The 26,849-nt window shown below is 42.0% G+C and overlaps 1 protein-coding gene and 1 non-coding gene across 2 annotated transcripts; both read right to left on the bottom strand.

Moving 5' to 3' along the window:
* Window positions 1-9,063: 9,063 nt before the first annotated feature.
* LOC112069526 (small nucleolar RNA ACA64) lies at window positions 9,064-9,191 on the bottom strand. Its single transcript, XR_002893752.1, has one exon. It is a non-coding gene; the product is annotated as a small nucleolar RNA ACA64 (small nucleolar RNA).
* Window positions 9,192-15,163: 5,972 nt separating this feature from the next.
* Window positions 15,164-26,849, bottom strand: gspt1 (G1 to S phase transition 1). Its single transcript, XM_024136863.2, has 14 exons — window positions 26,389-26,849; window positions 26,016-26,057; window positions 24,273-24,542; window positions 24,104-24,137; window positions 23,851-23,928; window positions 23,494-23,674; window positions 22,957-23,111; window positions 22,578-22,718; window positions 22,246-22,339; window positions 20,752-20,832; window positions 20,205-20,378; window positions 16,402-16,491; window positions 16,079-16,247; window positions 15,164-15,928 (listed from the first exon to the last, which is right to left on the bottom strand). The coding sequence occupies exons 1-14, from the start codon at window positions 26,585-26,587 to the stop codon at window positions 15,876-15,878; spliced, it is 1,761 nt and encodes a 586-aa protein (XP_023992631.1). The 5' UTR covers window positions 26,588-26,849; the 3' UTR covers window positions 15,164-15,875.

Raw genomic sequence — 26,849 nt, 5'->3', positions numbered from 1 at the left:
GAACCAGAACACCCACCAGATGAGACTGAGGAAGATTATGACGGCCCCTGCATAGATGAACAAATCGTGGCAGAATATGTCTGCAAACACTCCGGTCAGCAATATAAACACTCCAACTACGTCGTGGCCCACCGCAAACCAAAAGGCACATTTACAGCGACCAACTCCCCGATATCTCCTCTCCGCGACCTCCACTTCCCTTTCTTGTCTTTGCGCCATGGTAACGGAAGTGAAATATTTCCTTTTCAAAAAGTTATTTGAAGTCCAGAAAGTAATGTCATTTCCAAAAGTGCCGACTCAGGTGCGGACACAAGGTGATGTGCGATGACGTGCCTTTGGACTGTTGGAGAACGCAGTGCACAGTCACAGGGACGCAACATACTGAGAGCGCACAGTAAAATTGTTCAAAGTACATTCACCTTGGGTTTTTAGTACAGCTTTACGAGACATGATCTTCTTTGATGATACTTTATCAGATATTTAGAAATCATTTTAAGGTGCATCTTAAAAAGGCAAAACGATGGTCCTTTCTGAAGTTCCCTTGTGAAAAATAAATTAATCTGTCAGTAAATGACAGTATAACCAGTTATCCAAAAACATCCAAGTGTCTCTAATAAATAAAATATAAATGTCTATATTATTTAAAAGACAAAATTAGGATTCCAACCACACTAAACCAAATGTCCAACAGAACATCTGAAGAATGGATCACCCCTTACCCTTCCCATCACACACTGCTGAGGGACCTGCTTGTGCTCCTGGCCCCCAGCCCCATACGTCTCTGCTTGTCCTTCAGGATGGGTATCCAGACCAGCCCTACCACTACAAATATCATTCCAATGGACAGGCAGACCGGGGCAGTGGCATGGGGGGTGTCCGTCACACCAGACGAGTGGAGGAGAATCAGCACCGCACCCGCGCCCAGCATCAGGGCTCCCATCACCATGACAATGATAGGTTTGTGTATGTAGGCCCAGCGAGGTGGTTCTGGAGTATTGGGGTCAAGTTCTGGACACAGGACTCTCCTCACAGAATCCTCTGTTCTTGGAAGCTCTTCTGATGWTGCCATCATAATGATGTGATGACTGTTTTGTCAAAATCAGGTGCTCTTGAGTGAAAAGCTGCCCTTACTAAACTGCAATTGTTCCTCAAAGTGAAATAGATKTATATTTTGGAGACCCAGTTTGTGTTTCACTTCATGACCTCTTGGACACACCAACTAACTTGCATTAACATGTATACTTTTTCTTCTGCCTCAACTGCAATAAAAGATTTCTAATGCTTACCAACTACAACCTCCCTACTGATGTTAGCCTGACTGCACTGTTGTTTCCTAAAACCCAGTCCACTCATCTCATCCCATCCCATGTATTTCCACCCAGTTAACCACACCCACATCAAATAGGGAGGGGTAGTTCAATACTAGACAGACGTGGACCACCTGTAGGTGTGTATTGTCAAAACTTGCTAGCTAACTCCGGCAGCTTTTACATTCATATGAAAACAGTGCTGAACAAATAAATTACTTTGCTTCAAATGGATATTACTGAAATTATATTTAGAAATCAATGTTAGACATTGCACTTAAAAAGAGCACTATAGTGAACAACCCAGTCTGTGATATTAGAAAGGSAAACATGGCCTGTAAGGATCAGGCAGCAGCTGCACAACCATGTTATGATCTCATCAACAATAGCCTTGTCATCTAATACCAACAGTCTATTGTATTTGGACAGTGTTTACCATGGTAAACATCACTCAAGGCTAACGCATCGGAGGTGAACCAGAACCACACATTACCTGTACAGACAGATATTGCCTAATGTAATGGGTTTATATTACATAAAAACCTTACATGTATTCATTATATAAACATTAACAGTAAGCCCATTGCAGTGGTCTCCACAAGTAGGAGTTGCCAGCCAAATAGAAAAAAAGTGCCTGTTTTCCCCAGTCTGACCTTTTTGGCCAAAGGAGCTCTATTTTGGTGGCCTCCGGTACATTCTAATGCCTTATATTCTATCAGAAATACAGTGAAATTATTGGGTACTTTATAAAGTTTACCTCCAAGATTGGTTGTGGTATTATTTAGAAAGACATGACTTTACAATTTAAATTAATGAAAATGTATGAATTCAGTGTATTGTTGTTTTGGATATCGTCTAGTCCAAAGGTCACCAACCTTTTCTGAGTAAAGATCACTGAGTCAAAATGCAAGCAGAGATCTACTGCTCACATTTTTTTTTTTATTACTTAAAATGTAAGCCTATGCAACATTAATTTCTTAAAAACTGTTCTGTAGCAATGAGGTTTGTAGTAGGCTATATGCCCAAAACATTGTCAATGCATATGGTCTATGCTTGAATTGCCCTGCCAATATTGTTCTTCAGACCATTTTGAAATTATATTTAAAAATTGTAGGTATATCACACTAGCAATAGAACAATTGTAATTTGTTGTATTACTTGAGGCACAGCTGAGTGAGCATAATAATTAGCGTATTTTTTTAATTTACTGGACTGATGGCCGGCATCTGATGGTCAGTCTGAGAGGGAGAGAGCAGCAGTGAGGCTGCCTCTCACCCGACTCACCGTCCCTCCGCTCTCCCTCCCACCACAGAGAAAAAGGGACACCGTCTTCCAGCTGATGGGGAACTCAAGTAACACTGCATTATTTCTGCCTCATGCACCAATTCATGTTAATTCGATGGAACACTTTGCCTTCCCGGCAGTAGGGCTGTTGAATCAAGTGCAACTACCGCCAACAGCAGGAAACAAATACATAAAATAGGAAAGCCTGGCTTTTTTTTTTTGTAGAAATGTTTAGTGATCGACTAGGAAAGCCTCGGAGATCTCGATGGACTGGTTGGTGACCATTGGTCTAGGCCTATATGATCAGGATTATTTTCTAGGTAGGAACATTAAACCTGTCTTCTGAGCTGGTCTTATTTACAATTGTAATACAAAATATGAAATGCCACAGTGTGTGTTCTTCAAATTATGTATTGTATTAAAAGAAAATAAATGAATAGCCCTTATCTTGAAACATAAATTAAGGTTGAATCAAAAAAATTAAAAGGGTTACATTAGTCTTAAATATTATATGTTAATAATTTTACATATCCTAAATTAATAATCATTAGTTAGGGCCCTATAAAACGTTTTGTTGTTGCCTGATTCCGTTGTCCCAAATTTCTGTTTTGTTTTTCCAGGTCTTCGCTGGCAAAAATCACATTTTAATAGAGAAACAACCAAAACAAATGCTTAAACCACATCAGGAGACCACTTTTGAGGTCTGGGAAAAAAATCTGAAATWAATTTTGGCTGTAGTTACCATTTAATTTAAAACGCACACCTAGCAAGAGGCTGTTTAACAGTATTTTTGTAGCACACACGATGGTAGAGTTTGCAAAGCAAATACCCACTGGATTGAAGAAAATAGTCATAATATAATTCTGCCAGATAGGCTAATTTGTAGTTAACATTAATTGAGAAGGTTATTGCGAAAGCCTTTCCATCTACCAGAAGACCGTTTTCATTAGCATCATCACTAACGGCTATCCAAAGTGGTAGACGCATGCACTGCACGCACACACACGAGGCATTCACGTCGCCTCTTCAGAAAGTTACAGGAAATACAAATCACTTATTCATTCTGTTCATGTCTTATGATAAAACAAATATATTTCAATGCATTTAGTTGATGCCCTACTAAAGGTCAATACATATGAATATTGTTGTTGAATTCTGTTAATAACTGGATTCCGTGAGGGCCCTAATTATCATGAGTCGAACACGGCTCTCCATTACCTATTGTTCCTGCAGTGATGACTTACCATCTTCAAATGTTTTCATAATTTATCTGCAGATAATTGCCAAAAAGCCTTGGCCTACCAGTTGCATACGCAAATTAGGGAGCCAAATGAACGGCTCTCAATGATGCGATTCAGTAGGCTACACTAACTGACGAAACCAGTCACTGTCTGGCAAACCCCAACATCCAAGGTAAGGAAACCTAGAAAATCCTTAGGTTTACTGAATGGTGAAGGGATATATATATAGTGCCTTCAGAAAAGTAGTTACAGGCTACCCCTTGACCTACTCAACATTGTTATCTTACAGCTGGAATTAAATTTGTTAAATTAAATTAATATACACACAATGCCCCATACAGTGAAAACATGTTTGCAAACAAATGTATTGAAATTTAAATACAGATGCATCCAATTTCCTTTGATCATCATTGAGATGTCACTACAACTTGGAGTCCACCTGTGTCCAATTCAATTGTTTGAACATGATTTAGAAAGAAACACACCTGTCAATATAAAAGGTCCCACCGTTGACAGTGCATGTCAGAGCAGAAACTGTAACATAAAGTTTAAGGAACTGTCCATAGAGAATTGTGATAAGGCATATAAACAATAATTGGGAGATGGAAAAAACATTGACCTACCCAGACTGCCTATAGCTGGCCGTCCAACCAAACTGTGCAACCTGGCAAGGACCTTGGTCAGGGAGGTGACCAATAAAAGTTCCTTTGCTGAGACCGGAAAACCTACCAGAATGACAGTCTCTACAGCACTTCACCAATCTGGGCTTTATGGGAGTGGCCAGACAAACTACTCCTGAAAAAAAGGCACGACAGCACACCTGGAGTTCACAAAAATGCACGTGAAAGACTTAAGGCAAAAGATTGTGGTCTGATGAGACAAATTGAACTCTTTGGCTTGAATGAAAAAGCACCATGTCTGGAAAAAACAAGGCACACCTCATCACCCTTCGAACACCATCCTCCAGTGAAGCATGGTGGTGGTAGTAACATGTTATGGGGATGCTTTTCAGCACCAGGGACTGGGAGATTGGTAAGGATAGAGGGAACAATGAATGGAGCCAAATACAGGCAAATCCTTGATGAGAACCTGCTTCAATGCAAACGACCTTGGACTWGGGCAAAGAATTACATTCCAACAGGACAATGACCCCAAACATAAGAATGGCTTCAGAACAAGAATGTGAAAGTCCTCGAGTGGCCCAGCCAAAGCCCAGACTTAACATTGAAAAACTTGAAGATTAATGTTCACTGCCACTCGGGGCTCTCAAGTGGCACAACGGTCTAAGGCACTGCATCTCAGTGCAAGAGGTGTCACTAGACCCTGGTTCCATTCCAGGCTGCATCACAACCAGCCGTGATTGGGAGTCCCATAGGGCGGCGCACAATTGGTCGAGTGTCATCCGGGGTAGGCCGTCATTGTAAATAAGAATTTGTTCTTAACTGACTTTCCTAGTTAAATTAATTAATTCCCATCTAATATTAGAGCTTGATAAAATCTGCAGGGAAGAAAGGGAAAAAGATGTGCAAAGCCAAGACAAAGCTGTAGTCGCTGCCAAAGGTCCTTCTACAAAGTATTGACTCAGGGTGTGAATACTACTGTAAATGAGGTATTTCATTCAATACAGTCGCTGACATTTCTACAAACATGTTTACACTGTCATTATGGGTTATTGCGTGTAGATGGCTGAGGAAAATAATACATTTTGAATTCAGGCTGTAAGAACAAAATGTGGAATAAGTCAAGGGGTACGAATACCTTCTCAAGGCACTGTAGGATAGACTAGTCGGTTTGACATCTTTTATAAAAACTAGTCAACACTGGCTGTTCAGTTGTCAAAATAAAATGGCAATTAAAGCAGTAAAGCCCATGCATCACAATTCCAAGTGGCTGGCTGTGCTTAACACACTAAAGAAAAATGAATGTGCCAAAATTCAAAATCAGGCTGAGTGGATTGACTCATCGTTACCACTCGCATTACATGGGAAGTGCAAATTCCCAAGCATCCTCTCCCTCTGTGTAAAGAAATTTGACTGCAACCAACCACAGCGCAGCACACAAATTGTACCGGATGGCGGGACAGTTTCTCAGTCATCGCTCGCTTTGTGACTGGCGCCTTTCCTAGCAATAGATCGCTAGAAGATGAATATCCTTCATTCTAACGGGAGAGAACTCGAGGGACTAGCAAATTGAAACTTAAATGAAAAGTAGCCTAGTTAATATGAAGTGGAAAAAGTAGCTGGCTGAAAATGAGTAGCGCTAATGGAAAACAATGCCATTGTGGATAACAAATTAAAGACATGAAATATACTTTGTGGTAATATTTTAATTTACAAGTTGGGTTTATACAAAAGATGATTTTGAACAAGACCCTTTTATGGGGCAGACAAAGATTTGCAACACATTTGAGTTTGTCCTTGGATCAATTAACGCTGACAGTTTATATACATTTAGAACCAGTCCTTTATATCAGTATGAAGTCAGAGTTCCATTTAGAGAAAGGGGGAGTAATACACAGATAGTAATGAGGAGAGAAAGGAGAGTTGTGTTCCACTGAGTTGACAAACAGACATTAAGATTTAGGTACTTTTCATATTTTGTTAGGGTGTTTTTGCAGCCTTCTTGGTCATTTTTTATTTGATACCTTTCCTCCTGTTGGTTTGGGTACCTTCACAAGTCCCTTCTTGGACGGCTTCTAGGGGGATCAGAGAGAGAAAACAATTAGCACAGTACTGAAAGAGGTCGGTCAATTAACTTCCACTGGGGGGCAGTGGTCCCAGAGAGTGAACAGGGAGACATAAAAGGGATACCGCTTCCCTGCCTCACTGGAATAAGTTTCATATAGCATTGGATTTAAACCAAAACTCATACGGAGAGTGAACCAAGTTCCAAACCAGTGCACAGAGTCCTTTGAAATATTTTATTTCATAAAAATAGATAATCGATAAACAAATATATTCTACGAATATTATTAAAATGCATTTAATTTGACACTAGCAGGGTACAGACCTCCACTTTAGCCYTTTTCCTTGTCGTTACTATGGGAACATCTTCCTCCCTGCCAGCACCAGAGTTTTTTTCTGTAGACGTCTGTTCCTTCTTGGCAGACTTCTGTTTGCGTGCATTTTTCTGAAATTTCATAAACAAGACAGGTATTGATGAGATGCAGCTCTGTTTATATACACACACAGTACCAGTCAAAAGTTTGGACACCTACTCATGAGGGTTTTTCTTTATTTTTTACTAGACATCAAAACTATGAAACATATGGAATCATGTAGTAACCCAAAAAGGTGTTAGAATCGAAAATATATTTAGATTTGTTTAAGTAGCCACCATTTGCCTTGACAGCATTGCACACTTGGCATTCTCTCAACCAGCTTCACCTGGAATGCTTTTCCAACAGTCTTGAAGGAGTTTCCACATACGCTGAGCACTTGTTGGCTGCTTTTCCTTGACTCTGCAGTTTAACTCATCCCAAATCATCTCAATTCGGTTGAGGTCAGGTGATTGTGGAGGCCAGGTCATCTGATGAAGCACCATCACTCTCCTTCTTGGTCAAATAGCCCTTACACAGCCTGGAGGTGTGTTGGGTCATTGTCTTGTTGAAAAACAAATGATGTCCCACTAAGCCCAAACCAGATGGGATGGCGGATCGCTGCAGAATGCTGTGGTAGCCATGCTGGTTAAGTGTGCCTTGAAATCTAAATAAATCACAGTGTCACCAGCAAAGCACCCCACACCTCTTCGTCCATGCTTCCCGAAGGGAACGACACACGCGGAGATCCGTTCACCTACTCCGCATCKCACAAAGACATGGTGGTTGGAACTAAACATCTATTTGGACTGACCAAAGGACTTGCATTGCTCATGTTTTCTTGGCCCAAGAAAGTCTCTTCTTATTGGTGCCCTTTAGTAGTGGTTTCTTTGCAGCAATTTAAACAGTTGATGTTGAGATGTATCTGTTACATGAACTCTGAAGCATTTATTTGGGCAGCAATCTGAGGTGCAGTTAACTCTCATGAACTTATCCTCTGCAGCAGAGGTAACTATGGGTCTTCCTTTCCAGTGGCAGTCCTCGTGAGAGCCAGTTTCATCACAGCGACTGCACTTGAAGATACTTTCAAAGTTCATGAAATGCTCCATATTGACTGACCTTCATGTTTTAAAGTATTGATGGACTGTCGTTTCTCTTTGCTTATTTGAGCTGGTCTTGCCATAATATGGACTTGGGTCTTTTACCAAATAGGGCTACCTTCTGTATACCACACATACCGTGTCACAACACAACTGATCGGCTCAAATGCATTAAGGAAAGAAATTCCACAACTTAACCTTTAAGAAGGCACACCTTGTTAATTGAAATGCATTCCAGGTGACTACCTCATGAAGCTGGTTGAGAGAATGTCAAGACTGTGCAAAGCTGTCAAGGCAAAGGGTGGCTACTTTGAAGAATCTCAAATATTTTGATTTGTTTAACACTTGGTTACTACATGATTCCGTGTGTGTTATTTCATAGTTTTGATGTCTTCACTATTATTCTACAATGTAGAAAATAGTAAAGATAAAGAAAAACCCTTATTTAGGTTTATTTAACCTTGAGTAGGTGTGTCCAAACTTCTACTGGTACTGCATGTATGTACATATGCATGTAAATAATAGAGAGAGGTCTGCAATTGACCTCAATAGTCCATATGTGGCACTAAGAGCTATGTTGATGTTCCCAGAGAGTGAACAGGGAGACAGCACTAAATGGAGACCKCTCCCCTGCCTCACTGGAATGGGTTTCATATAGCACTGGATTTAAACCAAAATTAATAGAGAGTAAAACAGGTTCCGAACCAGTGCAAAGATGAGTCCTTTAATTTGACMAAAAAATAGATCATTGATCAAATGACAATATAATCTTCCAATGCAATTTACAAGCATTTGTGTGTAGCAGTCCTACCTTGGCTGCGCGGGTCTGTTTCTGTGTTTCATTTATCAGGGTCAGGTTAGAGGTGTAGATGGGCAGAGCTACTGATTGGCTTTTCAAGTGGATGATTTTTATCAACGGTCCTTTCTGCAAAAGAGACAACACAGCCATCTTTATACTCAAAGAACACAWTCACTCATACATTTAGGTCAAAACTATTTCTGTGAAGAAAACATTTTCAATGTTACGGCCATTTCTACCCTGYGTATCGTATCACACAGATTGCAGCCACTTGTTAAAGGCCTTTCTTTGTCAGGATTGTAGGCACATGGGTTTAATCACACTGCTATACAGAGCAGGCAATAAGCTTAACGTACCACAGTACTATAGGCCCTGTAATCTCACCCCAGACAACAGAGATATCAAAGGCGATTTTCAGACTGGGCCCACACATTTTTTTAGCATTAATAAACTTTGAGTATACCTGACCATTTAACGTGTAATAAAAGTGTAAATATCTGTGTTGACGGGGTACAATTGATTAGGGTGATCAGGAAGACATCCTGGCAGCAAACTCACCTAACCCGTAGTTTCGTCACGATGGTGCCGACAGCTGAATCAATATTCTCTGCTATTTCATCTGCAGCCATCCCAGAGTGGGCCACACAAGCCATGCTAAAACAAACAACATTTTACAGGAGGCAATGTGTATATAAATGAATGTGCATTAATTGCCATTTTGTGTCAGTTGCAGAGACAGGCTCCAATAGAGAGGGAGATCTGTCAGGATATATTTTGAGTCACTATGGCACCATCATTGCCCATGTCCAACACGGACAGGAGGACAGGGTTTGCTGAGGCGCACTTACTGACTAAGTCAGAGAGCAGGCCTCACCAGCAGCRGCCGTTCTTAGAAATGGAGATTGTTGTTCCCTGGATGGTTCTCTGGATGTCCAAGGCCAGCTTCTTGCYCTGCTGGTTCAATGACAAAGGCTCCCTAAGCAGGGGAGAGAAAAAACACACTCCGTTAGATTAGAACTCTGTAAGGGCTAGCTTAAAGGCACATTTAAACTTACAGTTGAAGTCGGAAGTTTACATACACTTAGGTTGGAGTCATTAACTCATTTTTCAACCACTCCACAAATGTCTTGTTAACAAACTATAGTTTTGGCAAGTCGGTTAGGACATCTACTTTGTGCATGACAAGTCATTTGTCCAACAATTGTTTACAGACAGATTATTTCACTTATAATTCATTGCATCACAATTCCAGTGGGTCAGAAGTTTACATGCACTAAGTTGACTGTGCATTTCAACAGCTTGGAAAATTCCAGAAAATGATGTCATGGCTTTAGAAGCTGTGGAATTTAGGCTAATTGTCATCATTGGAGTCAATTGGAGGTGTACCTGTGGATGTATTTCAAGGCCTACCTTCAAAATCAGTGCCTCTTTGCTTGACATCATGGGAAAATCAAAAGAAAATCAGCCAAGACCTCAGAAAAACAATTGCAGACCTCCACAAGTCTGGCTCATCCATGGGAGCAATTTCCAAACACCTGAAGGTACCACGATCATCTGTACAACCAATAGTACGCAAGTATAAACACCATGGGACCACGCAGCCGTCATAGCGCTCAGGAAGGAGACCCGTTCTGTCTCCTAGAGATGAACGTATTTCGGTGCGAAAAGTGCAAATCAATCCCAGAACAACAGCAACGGATCTTGTGAAGATGCTGGAGGAAACAAGTACAAAAGTATCCATATCCACAGTAAAACAAGTCCTATATCGACATAACCTGAAAGGCCGCTCAGCAAGGAAGAAGCCACTGCTCCAAAACCGCCATAAAAAAGCCAGACTACGGTTTGCAACTGCACATGGGGACAAAGATCGTACTTTTTGGAGAGATGTCCTCTGGTCTGATGAAAACACAAATAAGAACTGTTCACAAAATAGATGGCACCATGAGGGGGGAAAATTATGTGGATATATTGAAGCAACATCTCAAGACATCAGTCAGAAAGTTAAAGCAAATGAGTCTTCCAAATGGACAATGACCCCACGCATACTTCCAAAGATGTGGCAAAATGGGTTAGGGACAACAAAGTCAAGGTATTGGAGTGGCCATCACAAAGCCCTGACCTCAATCCTATAGAAAATTTGTGGGCAGAACTGAAAAGCATGTGCGAGCAAGAAGGCCTACAAACCCGACTCAGTTACACCAGCTCTGTCAGGAGGAATGGGCATAATTCACCCAACTTATTGTGGGAAGCTTGTGGAAGGCCACCTGAAATGTTTGACCCAAGATAAACAATTTAAAAGGCAATACTACCAAATACTAATTGGTGTATGTAAACGTCTGACCCACTGGGACTGTGATGAAAGAAATACCAATCTATCATTCTGACATTTCACATTCTTCACGTAAAGTGGTGATCTTAACTGACCTAAGACAGGGCATTTTTACTAGGATTAAATGTCAGGAATTGTGAAAAACTGAGTTTAAATGTATTTGGCTAAGGTGTATGTAAACTTCGACTTCAACTGTATAAGAGGACATGTATTTCAAAACCAGGGAACGCACTATGGGCTATGTTGATGTTCCCAGAGAGTGAACAGGGAGACAGCACAAAAAGGATACCGCTCCTCTGCCTCACTGGAATGAGTTTCATATAGCAATGGAGTTAAAACAAAATTCATACTGAGAGTGAACCAGGTTCCGAACCAGTGCAAAAATTAGTCTCTAAATAGATTTCATTTGACTAAATAGACAAGGTGATCAACCAACAATATTTACGAGCTTACTTCTTTCTCTCGTAGAAGTGCGAGGACAGCAGGCGGCAAATGCGGTCGTCTGAAAGAAACATGTCAAAGTTCCCCAGCAGCCGTCGTTTGGCTTCAAAGGGCTTGTACTCAGTCCTCAGTGTCTTGTAAGGGATCACCTAAAGAAAGACAAAGGGATATGCCTGGATGAGTCGTGTCTCGTGCACCAAGAAGTAAACGAGGACCATTTCATAAGTAATCATCATTATTACTACATAAAAAGTATGACAGTAAGTAACTGTCTCAAAGTTGTAGCGACACACTCCAATAGGGAGGAAAGTCCGTCTGGATATATTTAGAGTCACAATGGCACCATCGTGGCCCATGTCCAACACTGAGACAGGAGTACAGGGTTTGCTGGGGTGCACTTATTTCACACTGGATGACCAAACACTAGCTACAGACTAGAGTAAAATCAGTTGAAGAGATGCATTGGACAGTTCACTGAGTAAAACATATAACCCCCCCTCACACGTTACTGTCAAATTCACACACAAAATCAATATCTTTGGCTACACATGACATTGAACACTTTCTGCCTGTGGACATCTGTTCTACAATGTGCCAGCAGAGCAAGATACCCTTTGTTGGCATAATTGATCTCTTTCAGGCAGAGTACATCTGGCATACCACGTTTTATTGAAAAAGTGAGACAGAGGGAAAGTGTGTGGTGTTCCATTCATTTCTATAGTGGCATCCAGCTTAAGCCAGGCCCAGCTCCATCTCCACTTCATCCCTGAATAAATCAAATCAAAGTTGATTTGTCACGTGCGCCGAATACAACAGGTGTAGGTAGACCTTACAGTGAAATGCTTACTTACAGGCTCTAACCAATAGTGCGAAAAAGTGTGTGTGTGTAGGTAAGTAAAGAAATAGAACAGTAAAAAGACATTTGAAAATAAGAGTAGCAAGGCATATACAGATACCGGTTAGTCAGGCTTATGAGGTAGTATGTACATGTAGGTATGGTTAAAGTGACTACGCATATATGATGAACAGAGAGTAGCAGTAGCGTAAAAGAGGGTTGGGGGGGGGGGGGCAATGCAAATAGTCCGGGTAACCATTTGGTTACCTGTTCAGGAGTCTTATGGCTTGGGGTAAAAACTGTTGAGAAGCCTTTTTGTCCTAGACTTGGCACTCTGGTACCGCTTGCCATGCGGTAGTAGAGAGAACAGTCTATGACTGGGGTGGCTGGGGTCTTTGACAATACCTCTGAAGTGCCTTGCGGTCGGAGGCCGAGCAATTGCCGTACCAGGCAGTGATGCAACCGGTCAGGATGCTCTCGATATTGCAGCTGTAGAACTTTTGATGACTTCAGGACCATGCCAAATCTTTTTAGTTTCCTGAGGGGGGAATAGGCTTTGTCGTGCCCTCTTCACGACTGTCTTGGTGTGTTTGGACCATTCTAGCTTGTTGTTGATGTGGACACCAGGAATTTGAAGCTCTCAACCTGCTCCACTACAGCCCCGTCGATGAGAATGGGGATGTGCTCGGTGCTCCTTTTCCTGTAGTCCACAATCATCTCCTTAGTCTTGGTTACGTTGAGGGATAGGTTGTTATTCTGGCACCACCCGGCCAGGTCTCTGACCTCCTCCCTATAGGCTGTCTCGTCGTTGTCGGTGATCAGGCCTASCACGGTTGTGTCGTCTGCAAACTTAACGGTGTTGGAGTCGTGCCTGGCAATGCAGTCGTGGGTGAACAGGGAGTACAGGAGGGGACTGCGCACGCACCCCTGGGGAGCTCCAGTGTTGAGGATCAGCGTGGCAGATGTGTTGCTACCTTCCCTCACCACCTGGGGACGGCCCATCAGGAAGTCCAGGATCCAGTTGCAGAGGGAGGTGTTTAGTCCCAGGTTCCTTAGCTTAGTGATGAGCTTTGAGGGAACGAATGCTGAGCTGTAGTCAATGAATAGCATTCTCACATAGGTGTTCCTTTTGTCCAGGTGGGAAAGGGCAGTGTGGAGTGCAATAGAGATTSCATCATCTGTGGATCTGTTCGGGCGGTATGCAAATTGGAGTGGGTCTAGGGTTTCTGGGATAATGGTGTTGATGTGAGCCATTACCAGCCTTTCAAAGCACTTCATGGCTACGGAYGTGAGTGCTACGGGTCTGTAGTCCCCCGTCTCCGTGGTCAGGCTTCTCACCTACCTCTTTGATATTGTTCAGGGGATGCACTGCTGTAACTAGCAAACTGTCTTTCCACCCTCCCGCTGTCTTTCCATAGTGCACGCTGATGCTGTAACTAGCAAATTGGTTGTCTCTTCTTTCTTCAGTCACATGCTGCATTCTGTTATGTGAACGATTGGCCGAGCCTTGGATACAGCCAGTATTGCGCATCACTCGTTCGCTTACAGCTAGTAGTGATCCAAAGCCACCCCTCCCTTTTCTCATTGGCGCTACACAAATCACATAGGTATCCTATTTTGGATTCAAAACAGCGAATTTCGCCAGAAGGTGACTAGCTTGCATCCCTGATTGGAGGATGAGGTAAGCACTTTGAGTGTCTAGAAAAGCCTTGTATAAATACAATCTATTATAGTATTTAGAAATACAATCTATTATACTATTTAGAAATACCTCTTGACCCCCCCCCCTCCTCTGTCAGGACCTTCTTCTTGCAGAACTGCTGGATCTGGTCAGGGGTCATCTCTGGTGAAGAGACACACCTCGTCGGCGTTGGTGCGGATGCCATGAGGCAAGGGGCTGAGCGAGCGTGAGCGACTTGTGATTAGTACAACAGCTTCACCACCTATACTCCAGGACAGGGTGTTGCTGGAGAAACACCGACAGATTTTTTYCCATAGATATTATTCTATTATGTAGCCATGTTGCTCCGTACTGTGTGGGCAAAGGGACTCACACGCGGCTGGTCTGGGTCTGCTTGGGGATCTTCCATCGTGTGAAGAGCAGGGAGAGGTGTTGACTCTCGTCCAGGAGCAGAGTCTGGGGTGGATTTGGTCTTCAGGATAGCCTGCAGTGCTTGAACAGCCTTCTTTACATAGTAATACAATGAGAACGTTTAGAAAATCTCCAACATGACAAATTCATATTTCGGTTATTTTGTGCAAATAGACCTATATCAAATGCAAATAACCAGCCTCATTAGCTCAGCTGAGAAAGCTAACGCGGATACGCTAGCTAACTTTAACTAGTTACAACTTTTTCACTTTGCGCCTAACGACATTACAAGTGAGAGTAGAGAAGGGTCGCTACAAAGGCACTTTCACCAAGATAACCAATTGAGGGGGGTGTACACATTTTATCCTTGATAATGTATTCACAGCGTTCCTCGTTGAGATACAGAAAATAACTGAGTGACTTGCCTCGTGTCGTACTATCCGAATGCACAAGCAACCTAGCGTACTAGCCAGTGAGTTGCTAACTCCAAAGAAAGGTGTATACAATATAAACAATATCACCCCCACTTTTCCTAGCACCCAAATAACAACTATACTATTGTCGAAGAATATCTTATGAAAGTTGCGTTAATCCATTACCTGCACCCGGTCCAGAGGCAAATACTTCTTTCTTCACGTTTATCCAGGTTGACGCATGCGTTAGAGGTGCATGCGCAAATCGATTGGGCCACGTCACTCTTGAAATTGAAACATCCCAACTTTATTTGCAAGAAGTTTGAGGACAATTCGGCACACTTCTCTCTACATACAAGATTCAAAAAGGCTAAATGAACATTGTAAGAAATTGAGAATAAACAGAGCTTTTACTTTTATTCCTCAGTTTGATACTTTATTTTCATTGTTGTTGGTAACGTGACAACACATGATCACAACAGGAACCATGTTTGTTTGATTGTGTGTGTGAACATACCAGATAGGATTTGGTATGGGGATGTCTACTACCAAAATATTTACATTTTGGTATAATATTTTGGATTTGAATGGGTATAACTAGCTAACTCTGGTCCAAAGTGATGCAACCGGATGCAACGCCAGTCCCTTCCTTTACAAGCAAAGTAACACTGCATATATTCCCATTTCCAAAACAAAAGGTGGACCAGCGCAGAGTGAGATTGGCCTAGGAAAGGGTAGCGGCTACATTAGTGGCATAGCTGAGCTCTCAATATGAGAAAGCTGACACACTGGACTTGTCTTTCTTTAATATTGTTCATCATAAAAACTGATTCAGTCACTTTTTACAGTTTCTTCTTTATTTTCAAACTTGATTTGTTCTCCTTCTCTTCCTCGTCCTCTTCAGGAGAGTGGTATGTAAGAGGGGGTGGCTGGCTAGGTCGGCGTCAGCAGCTTCCTCTGTCATGACAACTGTCCCAGGATTCCATGCTGGTTCACATTAGTCCTTCTCTGGTACCAGCTTCAGCACTTTGCCAATAGCAATGGTTTTGCCTGAAAAGGGAGGCAATTACATAGTTATAAAAATCTTTAGTATTCCATTTGGCAATAGTTTTCTCATATATCAAGTAGAAGCTTCTTCATATTCATCAATAGAAACAATAAATGGGGGAAAACAATATCACAGGAACAGACACACTCTACCTTCATCTCGTAGGGTGAACCTCCCCATCTGTGGGAAGTCTTTGAAGGTCTCGAGGCAGATGGTTCCGGCACACCGAAGCCGGGCGATGCACACCTGGTCCTGTTTGACAAAGCGAGGTCGCGTCTTGCTCTTCTCACCTGTCTTCTTGTCCACAAGACAGATTAAGGCCTGATGAGAGAATTTAATTAAATACAGGTTTATTTACTAATGAGCATTATTCACTCACTGACAGAGAAGATACCTGTGGTTGGCAAACTATAATTGGATAGAGACCCGGTCAGGTTTGGATATGTAAACAAGCTAATGTAACTTAGTAACTCACTGTGATTTGTACTTCTTCAATACAGGTGTGGATGTGTAGGACTGCGTTGTAACCTGGGCAGATTATGGATTTATGCTCAATGATGACGATCTAAAAACAAAGTAAAAAAACAGCAGAGAAATTAGCACAGGTGCAAGTACTGGAGTTTACATATTTAGTCAGCTCAATCTAGCATTAAGGTTGGGTAGGTTACTTTGTAACTGTAATCCATTAGGGTTACCTGTCCAAAATTGTAATCAGTAATGTAACTTTTGGATTACCCAAGCTCAGTAACATAGTCTGATTACTTTCAGTTACTTTTGGATTACATTTCCCTTAAGAGGCATTAGAAGACAAAAATAATCCATCAAACACATTTGGTGTGTCATCAGTAGATTAGCGTTTTTCGTCATGAATCTTCTTCTGGAGGCAGCTCTGAAGAGTGGTCACCAGCTGGCACAGCCAAAAAGTCATAAAATATGTTTTTAAACCAGTGGCGGTTGGTGCCATTTTAGATTAGGGGGGACACTTTTTTTTTATGAGCATGGCCTTATTTCTATTACAGCATATTGGATGACTGTCATTCATATTCCATTCACCCAGCTCAATGTAACATCGATAGGTTAAGGCTACTACATGAGTCAAATTTTCCCTATACCCATCATGAGGTTGCTACAACATAGCCTACAAATTAAAGTATATATATATAACATATCGAGAGACATATATACAACATGTCGAGAGACAAATTAGAGTAATCAAGGTGACAGACAGTGACATAGTCAATACCGCCTTGCACAGTCTTGCGTGGATCTAGCTGATCTAGGGTATAATCATTAGTCCAAACTGTTGCCAAAACAAGAGTTGCTATTGGACAAATTCAGGTAAGTCTATCCCCATTTCGTTTAGTTTGCTTCCATATACTAAATATTTTTTAAACAGAATCGGCAACATGAATACACCCCTGATCATCCGCACACAAAGTTCACGTTCATAGCAGCCACATACAAACAGCATCATCACGTTGCTTGTTGTATAATTCCTTTTCGCATCTACTCACTCTCCTACTTTCACATTTTCCATTCGCTTGTGGACTTCAGTGCACAACACAACATCTGTCTGTGATCAGGCAAMAAAAAAATAAACTCTCCAAGCCAAACCTTCATACCATAACCGTTAACCGATGCGCACAGCATACAGTTGAAGTCGGAATTTTACATACACCTTCGCCAAATACATTTAAACTAAATTTTTCACAATTCCTGACATTTAATCCTAGTAAAGATTCTCTGTCTTAGGTCAGTTAGGATCACCACTTTATTTTAAGAATGTGAAATGTCAGAATAATAGTTGAGAGAATTATTTATTTCAGCTTTATTTATTTCGTCACATTCCCAGTGGGTCAGAAGTTTACATACACTCAATTAGTATTTGGTAGCATTGCCTTTAAATTGTTTAACTTGGGTCAAATGTTTCAGGTAGCCTTCCACAAGCTTCCCACAATAAGTTGGGTGAATTTTGGCCCATTCCTCCTGACAGAGCTGATGTAACTGAGTCAGGTTTGTAGGCCTCCTTGCTCGGACATGCTTTTTCAGTTCTGCCCCCAAATTGTCTATGGAATTGAGGTCAGGGCTTTGTGATGGCCACTCCAATACCTTGACTTTGTTGTCCCTAACCCATTTTGCCACAACTTTGGAAGTATGCATTGTCCATTTGGAAGACCCATTTGCAACCAAGCTTTAACTTCCTCACTGATGTCTTGAGATGTTGCTTCAATATATCCACATCATTTTCCGCCGTCATGATGCCATCTATTTTGTGAAGTGCACCAGTCCCTCCTGCAGCAAAGCACCCCCACAACATGATGCTGCCACCCTCGTGCTTCACGGTTGGGATGGTGTTCTTCGGCATGCAAGCATCCCCCTTTTTCCTCCAAACATAACGATGGTCATTATGGCCAAACAGTTCTATTTTTGTTTCATCAGACCAGAGGACATTTCTCCAAAAAGTACGATCTTTGTCCCCATGTGCAGTTGCAAACCGTATGTCATTTTTATGGCGGTTTTGGAGCAGTGGCTTCTTCCTTGCTGAGCGGCCTTTCAGGTTATGTCAATATAGGACTCGTTTTACTGTGGATATAGATACTTTTGTACCTGTTTCCTCCAGCATTTTCACAGGGTCCTTTGCTGTTGTTCTGGGATTGATTTGCACTTTTCGCACCAAAATACGTTCATCTTTAGGAGACAGAACGCGTCTCATTCCTGAGCGTTATGACGGCTGCGTGGTCCCATGGTGTTTATACTTGCATTTTATTGTTTGTACAGATGAACATGGTACCTTCAGGCGTTTCGAAATTGCTCCCAAGGGTGAACCAGACTTGTGGAGGTCTACAATTTGTTTCTGAGGTTTTGGCTGATTTCTTTTGATTTTCCCATGATGTCAAGCAAAGAGGCACTGAGATGGAAGGTAGGCCTTGAAATACATCCACAGGTACACCTCCAATTGACTCAAATGATGTCAATTAGCCTATCAGAAGCTTCTAAAGCCATGACATTTTCTGGAATTTTCCAAGCTGTTTAAAGGCGCAGTCAACTTCAGGTATGTAAAATCACACTGGAATTGTGATACGGTGAATTATAAGTGTTTTAATTATAAGTGTTTTAACGAGTTTTAATGACTCCAACCTAAGTGTATGTAAACTTCCGACTTCAACTGTGTATATATATATATATATATATATCACACACACCTACAATATATATATATATTTTTTAAACAATTAAAACAAATAAGAAAGACCCAAGCAACTAATAATAACAACAACAACGCAAGCCTATACATACACTTTCCAGCTCATTCATTACTGCTGAAGTGCTTGTTGTAGCGCTGAGTGGAAATAAGAAGAACGCACATCTTATTGCTTATAAAAAAGTGGTGTGCTGCTATACAAAGTTGWCAGTGCTGAGTAAGAACTTAAACATACACTCACTCATAAAAACAGCAGTTCTTTGCTGTATTCGTTGACAGTTTCTCTCTAGTCATGGTTTTAAACATTGTGAAATCTCACAGTATTAACTTTGCTGTAGCTTTCTTTTATGCGTGCTACGTTCCAGCAGACACGGTCATCTGAGCCATCCGATTGGCCAGCGGTACAGCTATAGTGCACTTGATTTGCTCTCTGGGCCCGCCGGAAAGGCATGAAATGAAATGGTTCAAAATCGCAACAGTTCGCCTACCCGGGGCGCAGGGCAGCTGAATCGGGTGCACCTACAGCCGAGACCAACATTTTTTATAAGAACACAAGGCTTTATCTTTGGGTTTTTGGAAATCGACCAGTCGGTGACCACTGCTCTAAAAAGTTGTGGGCACACCCGCAGCTTAGAGGGAACTTTGGTCATAACGTATTTTTCCGCAAACATTCTTTCTGAWWTCAAAAATAGTCCAATAAGTAATCACCTAATTTTTCAAAAGTATCTGTAATCTGATTACAATATTTTTGCTGGTAACGTAACTGATTAGTTCGTTTTTTTTGTAATCAGATTACATGTAATCAGTTACTCCCCAACCCTGCCTAGTATCACTATCATTTAGCATTTCTATGATGCAGCGTATCTTCTTAAGATGATCCTAGACAATAATAATATATGCCATTTATATAGCAAACTCTTTTATCCAAAGCGACTTACAGTCATGCGTGCATACACTGTACATTGTACGTACGGGTGGTCCCGGGGATGGAACCCACTATACTGGCATTGCAAGTGCCATGCTCTACCAACCAAGCTACAGAGGACCTTAGACCTGTCCTAAGGAGCGTAGGCTACCTGGGCATCAAAGGTGCGTCCGGAGTGGCAGAGGTTCTCAGCGTTACAGAGGATGAAGCCAGGCAGAATCTCCTCTTCCTCGATGCCCTTCAGCCTTAGCTTCAGGTTCTCTCCAGGAACAGCTTCATCTGTCTCCACCTCATCAGACAGCAGACTCAGCACCTCCACTGTGTGCTGGGGGTAGGGATAACACATCACATGTATCATAGTGCTATATATACAGTATATGTTATACATCAAGTATTATATTAGTATCCTTAAATCGCAAGATAAACTGCGTCTGGGAAGGGAAATATAATCATTAGAACCTGAAGTAACGCCTTTAACACAGGTGCGTACATGTTGGAGAATCCAAAACAGACGTGCATTTTAATGTCGGAAGTCTGGAGTCCCTTTCACAATTTACATTTTAATTATTTAGCAGAGGTTCTTCTGCACAGCATCTGCCAAATTAGTAAAAAGTAGATGTAAATTGTGAAAGGGGCTCCTGTACACTTGTGTAATGTATACTCTCCAGGACAGATGAATGACCTATGGAGAGCCTTACCCTGTTAGGCATCATGACCAGCTGCTGGGCTTTGGCAATGGAGCCAGACTCCAGCTTCCCCAGGATCACCGTGCCCATATCCTGAGCAAAGAGCACAACCAAGACCAGGTTAAAGGTTATGCTATCAGTTCAAGTCAGTGGCCTTGTGGTTAGTGTCCTCCCTGAGATTGGAAGGTTGTGAGTTCGATCCCTGGCCGAGTCATATAAAAGACTGTAAAAATGGGACCCGATCCGTCTCTGCTTTGCACTCAGCGAGATAGTTTCGGGGTAAGAACCTGCAATAGACCAGCGTCCTGTCCAGGGGGTGTTGTACATCAAGCTGCCTCACGCTACAGAAACAGGAGGCTCCTGTTCCTATGAGCCATTCCGGCTCCCACAAGGGTACTTACTATCAGTTAAAGAAAATTGTATTATTACATTACATCCTCTGCTCCCATCTAAGAGGTGTTAATAATTTGGTGGGTGCTTATACTTGTCCTATTTCAAAATTGGATTTTTGTATACCCCAACTCCCCCTGAGACACCCTCAGAGAGTGGAGTCATGGCCAGGGTCTGCCATTAACAACAGTGACCCTGGAGCAATTAGGGTTAAGTGCCTTGCTCTAAAACACATCAACAGATTGGTACTAAGGGTTAGGAAGGACACTGGAGTTTGCAAGATCACCTTGATATTGAATGAATGAATGAATGAATGAAATTAAAACTAAAATGGATTCCAGCTGGGAGATTAAAATGGTTGTTAAAAATGCAGAAAGTTTTTGGTTCCTTTCCTTTTTATGCTACCACCTAAGATGCCATATCTTCAGTGTACTGGCACTAAGCTGTTGACCCCCTGTGCTACTGTACTGTAGTGAAGTTAGAACAGGCCCACTGCCAGCTAGTCTAACAATCTAACCATCCCCCAATTAACTGGACCGTAATTCCATTATATCAACTGAATAGAAGACCTAGTTAGAGCTCCTGGGTTTCATAACACCCTGCAGTGTGTATGTGTGTAGAAGACCTGCTGAGAAAGCTATTACAATATCTTAATTCCATCACGTTCCCTGCCTTCTAACATGTTCCAAACACAACCCACACACTGATGAAACCGGTGCCAGAAAGCTAAATTGTCTTGTGGAGAAAATGGCTGTGCTCTGCAGTCCTGGCTACAGTAGGGAGGACTTGGAAGGATACCCTGATGTTGGAAGCCAGATGTGTGTGTGTGTGTGTGTGTGTGTGTGTGTGGTGTGTGTGTGTGTGTGTGTGTGTGTGTGTGTGTGTGTGTGTGTGGTGTGTGTGTGTGTGTAAGCAAGCTGCACAGTCCTGCATTATCGTTATCTTTTGGCAGTCATTTCATAAAATGTTGGCAAACTCTGAGATAATAATGGATTATTAATTACTACAGAATAAAATGGCCTGGCTTGATTCAAATTTATGCTAGCTATGCTGTTAAGTGCAATACAGAAGTAGAGATATGTAACTGGTATAACTCATGACAGCAGTTGCACTCACCTTGTATTTGTCTACGATGGGTAATCTGACGGGGCCGTCTGTGATTCTGTTGAAGCTTGGCAGGCTGTCTAGGTGTGGGATGAATGGCAACCCCCTGGCAACGAAGAATAATTAGGACAATAAATTATTATATTTTCTAATACTATATATTATGGATTTTAAATTATTGTGGGAATAGAGAACTTTTATAGCTTCAAAAAAGTCAGCAGAGCTACATTGATTTGATGGACTGTTATGAAAATTAAGACTTGACAAGCAACCGTCACTCAGCACCCACAAAGCGATTGACTTTCATGTACTTTTGGCAGAGAACAGAACGGAGGTTGACTTACGTGTACCACGTGCACTCCTCTATGGGGTCCTTCAAGTTGGCTCCCGTTAGCCCAGAGCAAGGCATGAAGTAGATGTCCTTCTTTGGGTTGAAGCCCACCTTCTTCAGAAATGGCACTAATTTCTCTTTACATTCCTCATACCTGTAGTGGAGAGGGAGGAGGATGGGTTATTTTACTGCATTAAATATCAATGTTACAATGTTGACTAATTGAGGAACACAATCTCTTTCCTATTCTATGACTGTCTGTCATAACCAGCCATGCAGCATGAGGGTCAATGAACACATTAGATTGGATACTGTAGATTCTGCATTTGGCTTGAAATATAAATATTGTTTCTCTCTACCAAGATGCATGTCTGTACATTGTACTGAGTCACCTTTCCAAGCTCCAGTTGACGGTGGGGTCATCCATCTTGTTGACGAGGATGATGAGGTGCTTGACTCCAGCCGTCTTGGCCAGCATGGCGTGCTCCCGCGTCTGGCCTCCCTTCTCAAAGCCTGTCTCAAACTCTCCTTTTCTGGCCGAGATCACCTGACCACAACAWAGGGTTACGTTAGACTAGCATAGGGTGCAGAAGATACTGATAAACAACTAGGGTACACCATAATGTACTGTACATACTGTCTGTCATTATCTACAGTGTCGTTTTCAAAACTAAAATGCATGTTAGAATCTACCCTCTCATTATACAGTAAGTCAGTCCTCTTCTTCTCATAAAAAAATATATTTATAAAAAAATGCAGTCCCTGTCAACTTGTCAAATCAAAGTTTACTGTGTACGCGACCAATAAACTATGATTTGATAATGGCAACTTTCCAACTACCTAACTAACAGGGACACATGGGTCTGTTTTGCCTTGACACAGCAGATATGAAAAGTGGACAATACAATACAATACAATACAATACTCACAAGCACTGCCAAGTCAGCCTGTGATGCGCCACCAATCATGTTGGGGACAAAGCTTTTGTGGCCGGGAGCATCCAGGATAGTAAAGTGCTTTTTCTCTGTCTCAAAGTAGGCTCTCCCCACCTCCACCGTCTTTCCCTTGTCTCTCTCCTCCTGGTTAGTGTCCAGGGCCCAGGACAGGTACCTGGGGAGAAGAAAAACAAATCTGAGTGCCTAAAATGTATGATTAAAAACAGGCTACCATATTTTCTCATGTCGTACCCAATATGAAAAAGTAATATGCAAACTTTTTCAGAATAATTTTTATTATTTTCAATCATACACATAACTGAATCTAGTCACAACAGAAGGTAAGCTCACCATGTTTCTCTGTTTTTTTCTTTTGCTTCTCTTTCATATTTCTCCAGGGTTCTTTTCTCCACCATACCTGTCAAATACCTACGATAAGAAAGAAAAACAGACATTGTCTGATCTGATAAATATAGGAGAACATTTTATTTTTAGGTAGCCATGGCATTAGTAGCAATGGTTATCATACTGTAGAAGAAAATGATAAGCCATCTTCAGTAACCTGAATGYAGGCACAGTTATTGATAACCATGTTATTACTCACATGATCTGTCCTCCAATAGTTGATTTACCAGCATCTGAAAAGAAAGAAAAATAATCCTCAATCCAAATGAATACACAGGCAATATCTAAGAGCCATTTCTCTGTGCCCAGGGAGAACAAACAATGTACGAAAGAAAACCATGAGGTAATAGTATACAATAGGGACGGACCCACATGACCGATGAACACCACATTGACATGCTCCTTCTTCGGGGCATTTGGTGGGAGCGGGATTACTTTTAGCACGGGCAACTCCTCCTCTTCTTCCTCCTCCATCATCTCCACTTCCTCCCTTCCCTGTGCCTCTTCACTGGAACCTCCCTCTCCTCCCAGGGCTCCCCCTCCTCCTGGTTCTCCTTCCCCGGGCTCCTCTTTCTGCTCCCACGTCTCTACCTCCACCACCACGTCTGCTTCTGTCCCTCCTCCGTTCTCCACCGGAGCTAAACGACACAAACGGCACTCGGTTACCACTGATGTAAACCATGAAACAATGCTCTTTTGTTTAAGGTAGTCCGCACAGCCAGCAGATTTCACAGGTGCATTATGGGTATATGAGATCGCTTGTGAACAGAAAGGAGAGTACCGGCACACTGTTCAGATGATCTCAGGGTTTTGATGGAGAATCTGGGAGCATCTAAACTGTGTGCTGGAGAGTACACTGATTGGCTGTTCTCTTCAAACAATGCTCTTTGACCTCACACAATATAACAATGAAATTGGCTTATTATTATTATTATTATTATTGCATAGTTGTTGTCACCTATGCCATGGATGTTCAATATAAATATTTAATAGTGATATAGCGTTGCAGTGATAGCTAGCTAACCTTATATTGAACAAATTAAATGCATTATTTTAAGAAATTAAAGTGCATCTAGCACTGATGCAAATGTAGAAACCTGCTAATCAAATCAGTAGATTAGTGTGTCAAAAAACTCTTCCCATAGCAGCATAAAAACAAGGCCTGCACCTCCTTATCCATGAAATTAAACAACTGGCCGATCATGTACAATGCCTGTTTTCTTCTCAACGCTTGTCATTCACAATCACCATTGGAGAATAGTCATGATGATGACAACTGCTCGGAGAGGCATGCATGCAATACCACAGAAAACGTTGGCATCTTTGTTCTGAAATATAAACCCACAAGGTAACTTCACCAATCACTCAGAACTCCCTTCCCATCATGTCTTCTCTCTCTCTTGCAGGCTGCAGTTTCAGCCAGGTGTCACACTAACAGATAAATCAGGCCAATGTAACCTGAGTAGATGTGCACAGCGGCAGTGTTCTCTTGCCAAATTGAAACACCTGACCTCAGCACATATACGGCTGGTCAACATAGTACATTTCTACAGAAACGTTCCCTGAAAATACAAGAACTGGACTGTGCCCCATTTGGTTATACCAGTCTAACAACATATTTTCTATCTGTTTCGACGTGATCCAGTGTACTAGTCTATTTTAAGCATAGGCTGTGATGTTGCATCATGCTATAGATGTGCATGTAGGGAGTGGGAGCCTGCAAACCTTCCCAGTTGGACCTTGTCATGTCTCCCAGAGCTGGCCTTCAGGCATAGGCTACCTCCTAGTGAACAGTAGGCCTGAAGAGATGTTTCAATTGAATGAATGAATGAATGAATGAAAGGTAAACAATACTGACTGAAGGACATTTGTAATTGTTTCTGGAATGAGTTGGGTGGGAGTTGGCAAGGCAACCTTCTACAGGTAAAAAGACCTAAGGCCTTTAAAAATAAAAAAAATGTGATACACACCTTCAACAAACAAATCTGATACTGTCTGTGATTGTACAAACAATAACATTGTGTGAAGTACAAGGCAGAGTGTGAAAAAATGAAGTAAAAGGAAGAAAGAACAGTTAATTACATAATAATATAGTAAGACACAAAACATACCAACTGTTTCTAAAACCTCCATGCTGGCAACTGGCTCAGCACCTGTGAAGAGACAAGTTGTTGCATTCATCATTGGCATTAAATGGACATTGGAGCTTTTAGGAATCACCATATCAGATTCAGTATGGGTGATGGCTTAACAATAATTATAGCATCATGAGCAGTAGGCCCAGTTGTAAAATTTGCACCATCATGTCAAAGCTGTCACATTAGTGTTGAGCAATATCATAGCTACAACACTAGCCTAGTGAGCTTGCTAGCTACAAACTCAAGCTAGCTATCTATCTGGCTAATTTGGTTAACCCCTGGCAATAACAGCAGCTGTCAACATCTCGTTAATCCAACACTCCACCACAAGCACGCACTGACCTACCGTGACCGTCGGAATTTGAGATTTCCGTAGGGCTACTTTGAAGGAAAGTCGGCACAAACACCGCCGCGTCGACATTCGGGATAAATGGCTTGGCATTGACGTTGAGAGCGGCGAGAGCGGACTGGAGCCCCGCGGCAGCTCGGGCCTTGACATCCTCCTCCTGCTCCCACGAATCCGGTGCTGTGTCTCGCGGGTCCATGGCACAGTTAGCTAAGATAGCTAGCTAGCTTGACTGTGAATAATGCAGCTGGCTTGATGTCCGTTAGCTATGTTATCTTGCTACTTATTCAATACTTTGCGTTGCTTCACTGTGTCTTGTTTTGGGAGGCATATGGTGCGCCGGTGTCACGCACGGAGGCAAGACSGACGAGAGAGGGAGAGAGAGAGACGTGAACCTACAATTCCAGAACTAACCGCTAGGAGGACTACTCGAGGGGGCGACCCCTGGAACTACAGAACAA

This window comes from Salvelinus sp. IW2-2015, unplaced genomic scaffold (genome assembly GCF_002910315.2).
Source record: "Salvelinus sp. IW2-2015 unplaced genomic scaffold, ASM291031v2 Un_scaffold1038, whole genome shotgun sequence".
NCBI lineage: Eukaryota > Metazoa > Chordata > Actinopteri > Salmoniformes > Salmonidae > Salvelinus > Salvelinus sp. IW2-2015.
This window is presented reverse-complemented; position numbering and strand designations above follow the sequence as displayed.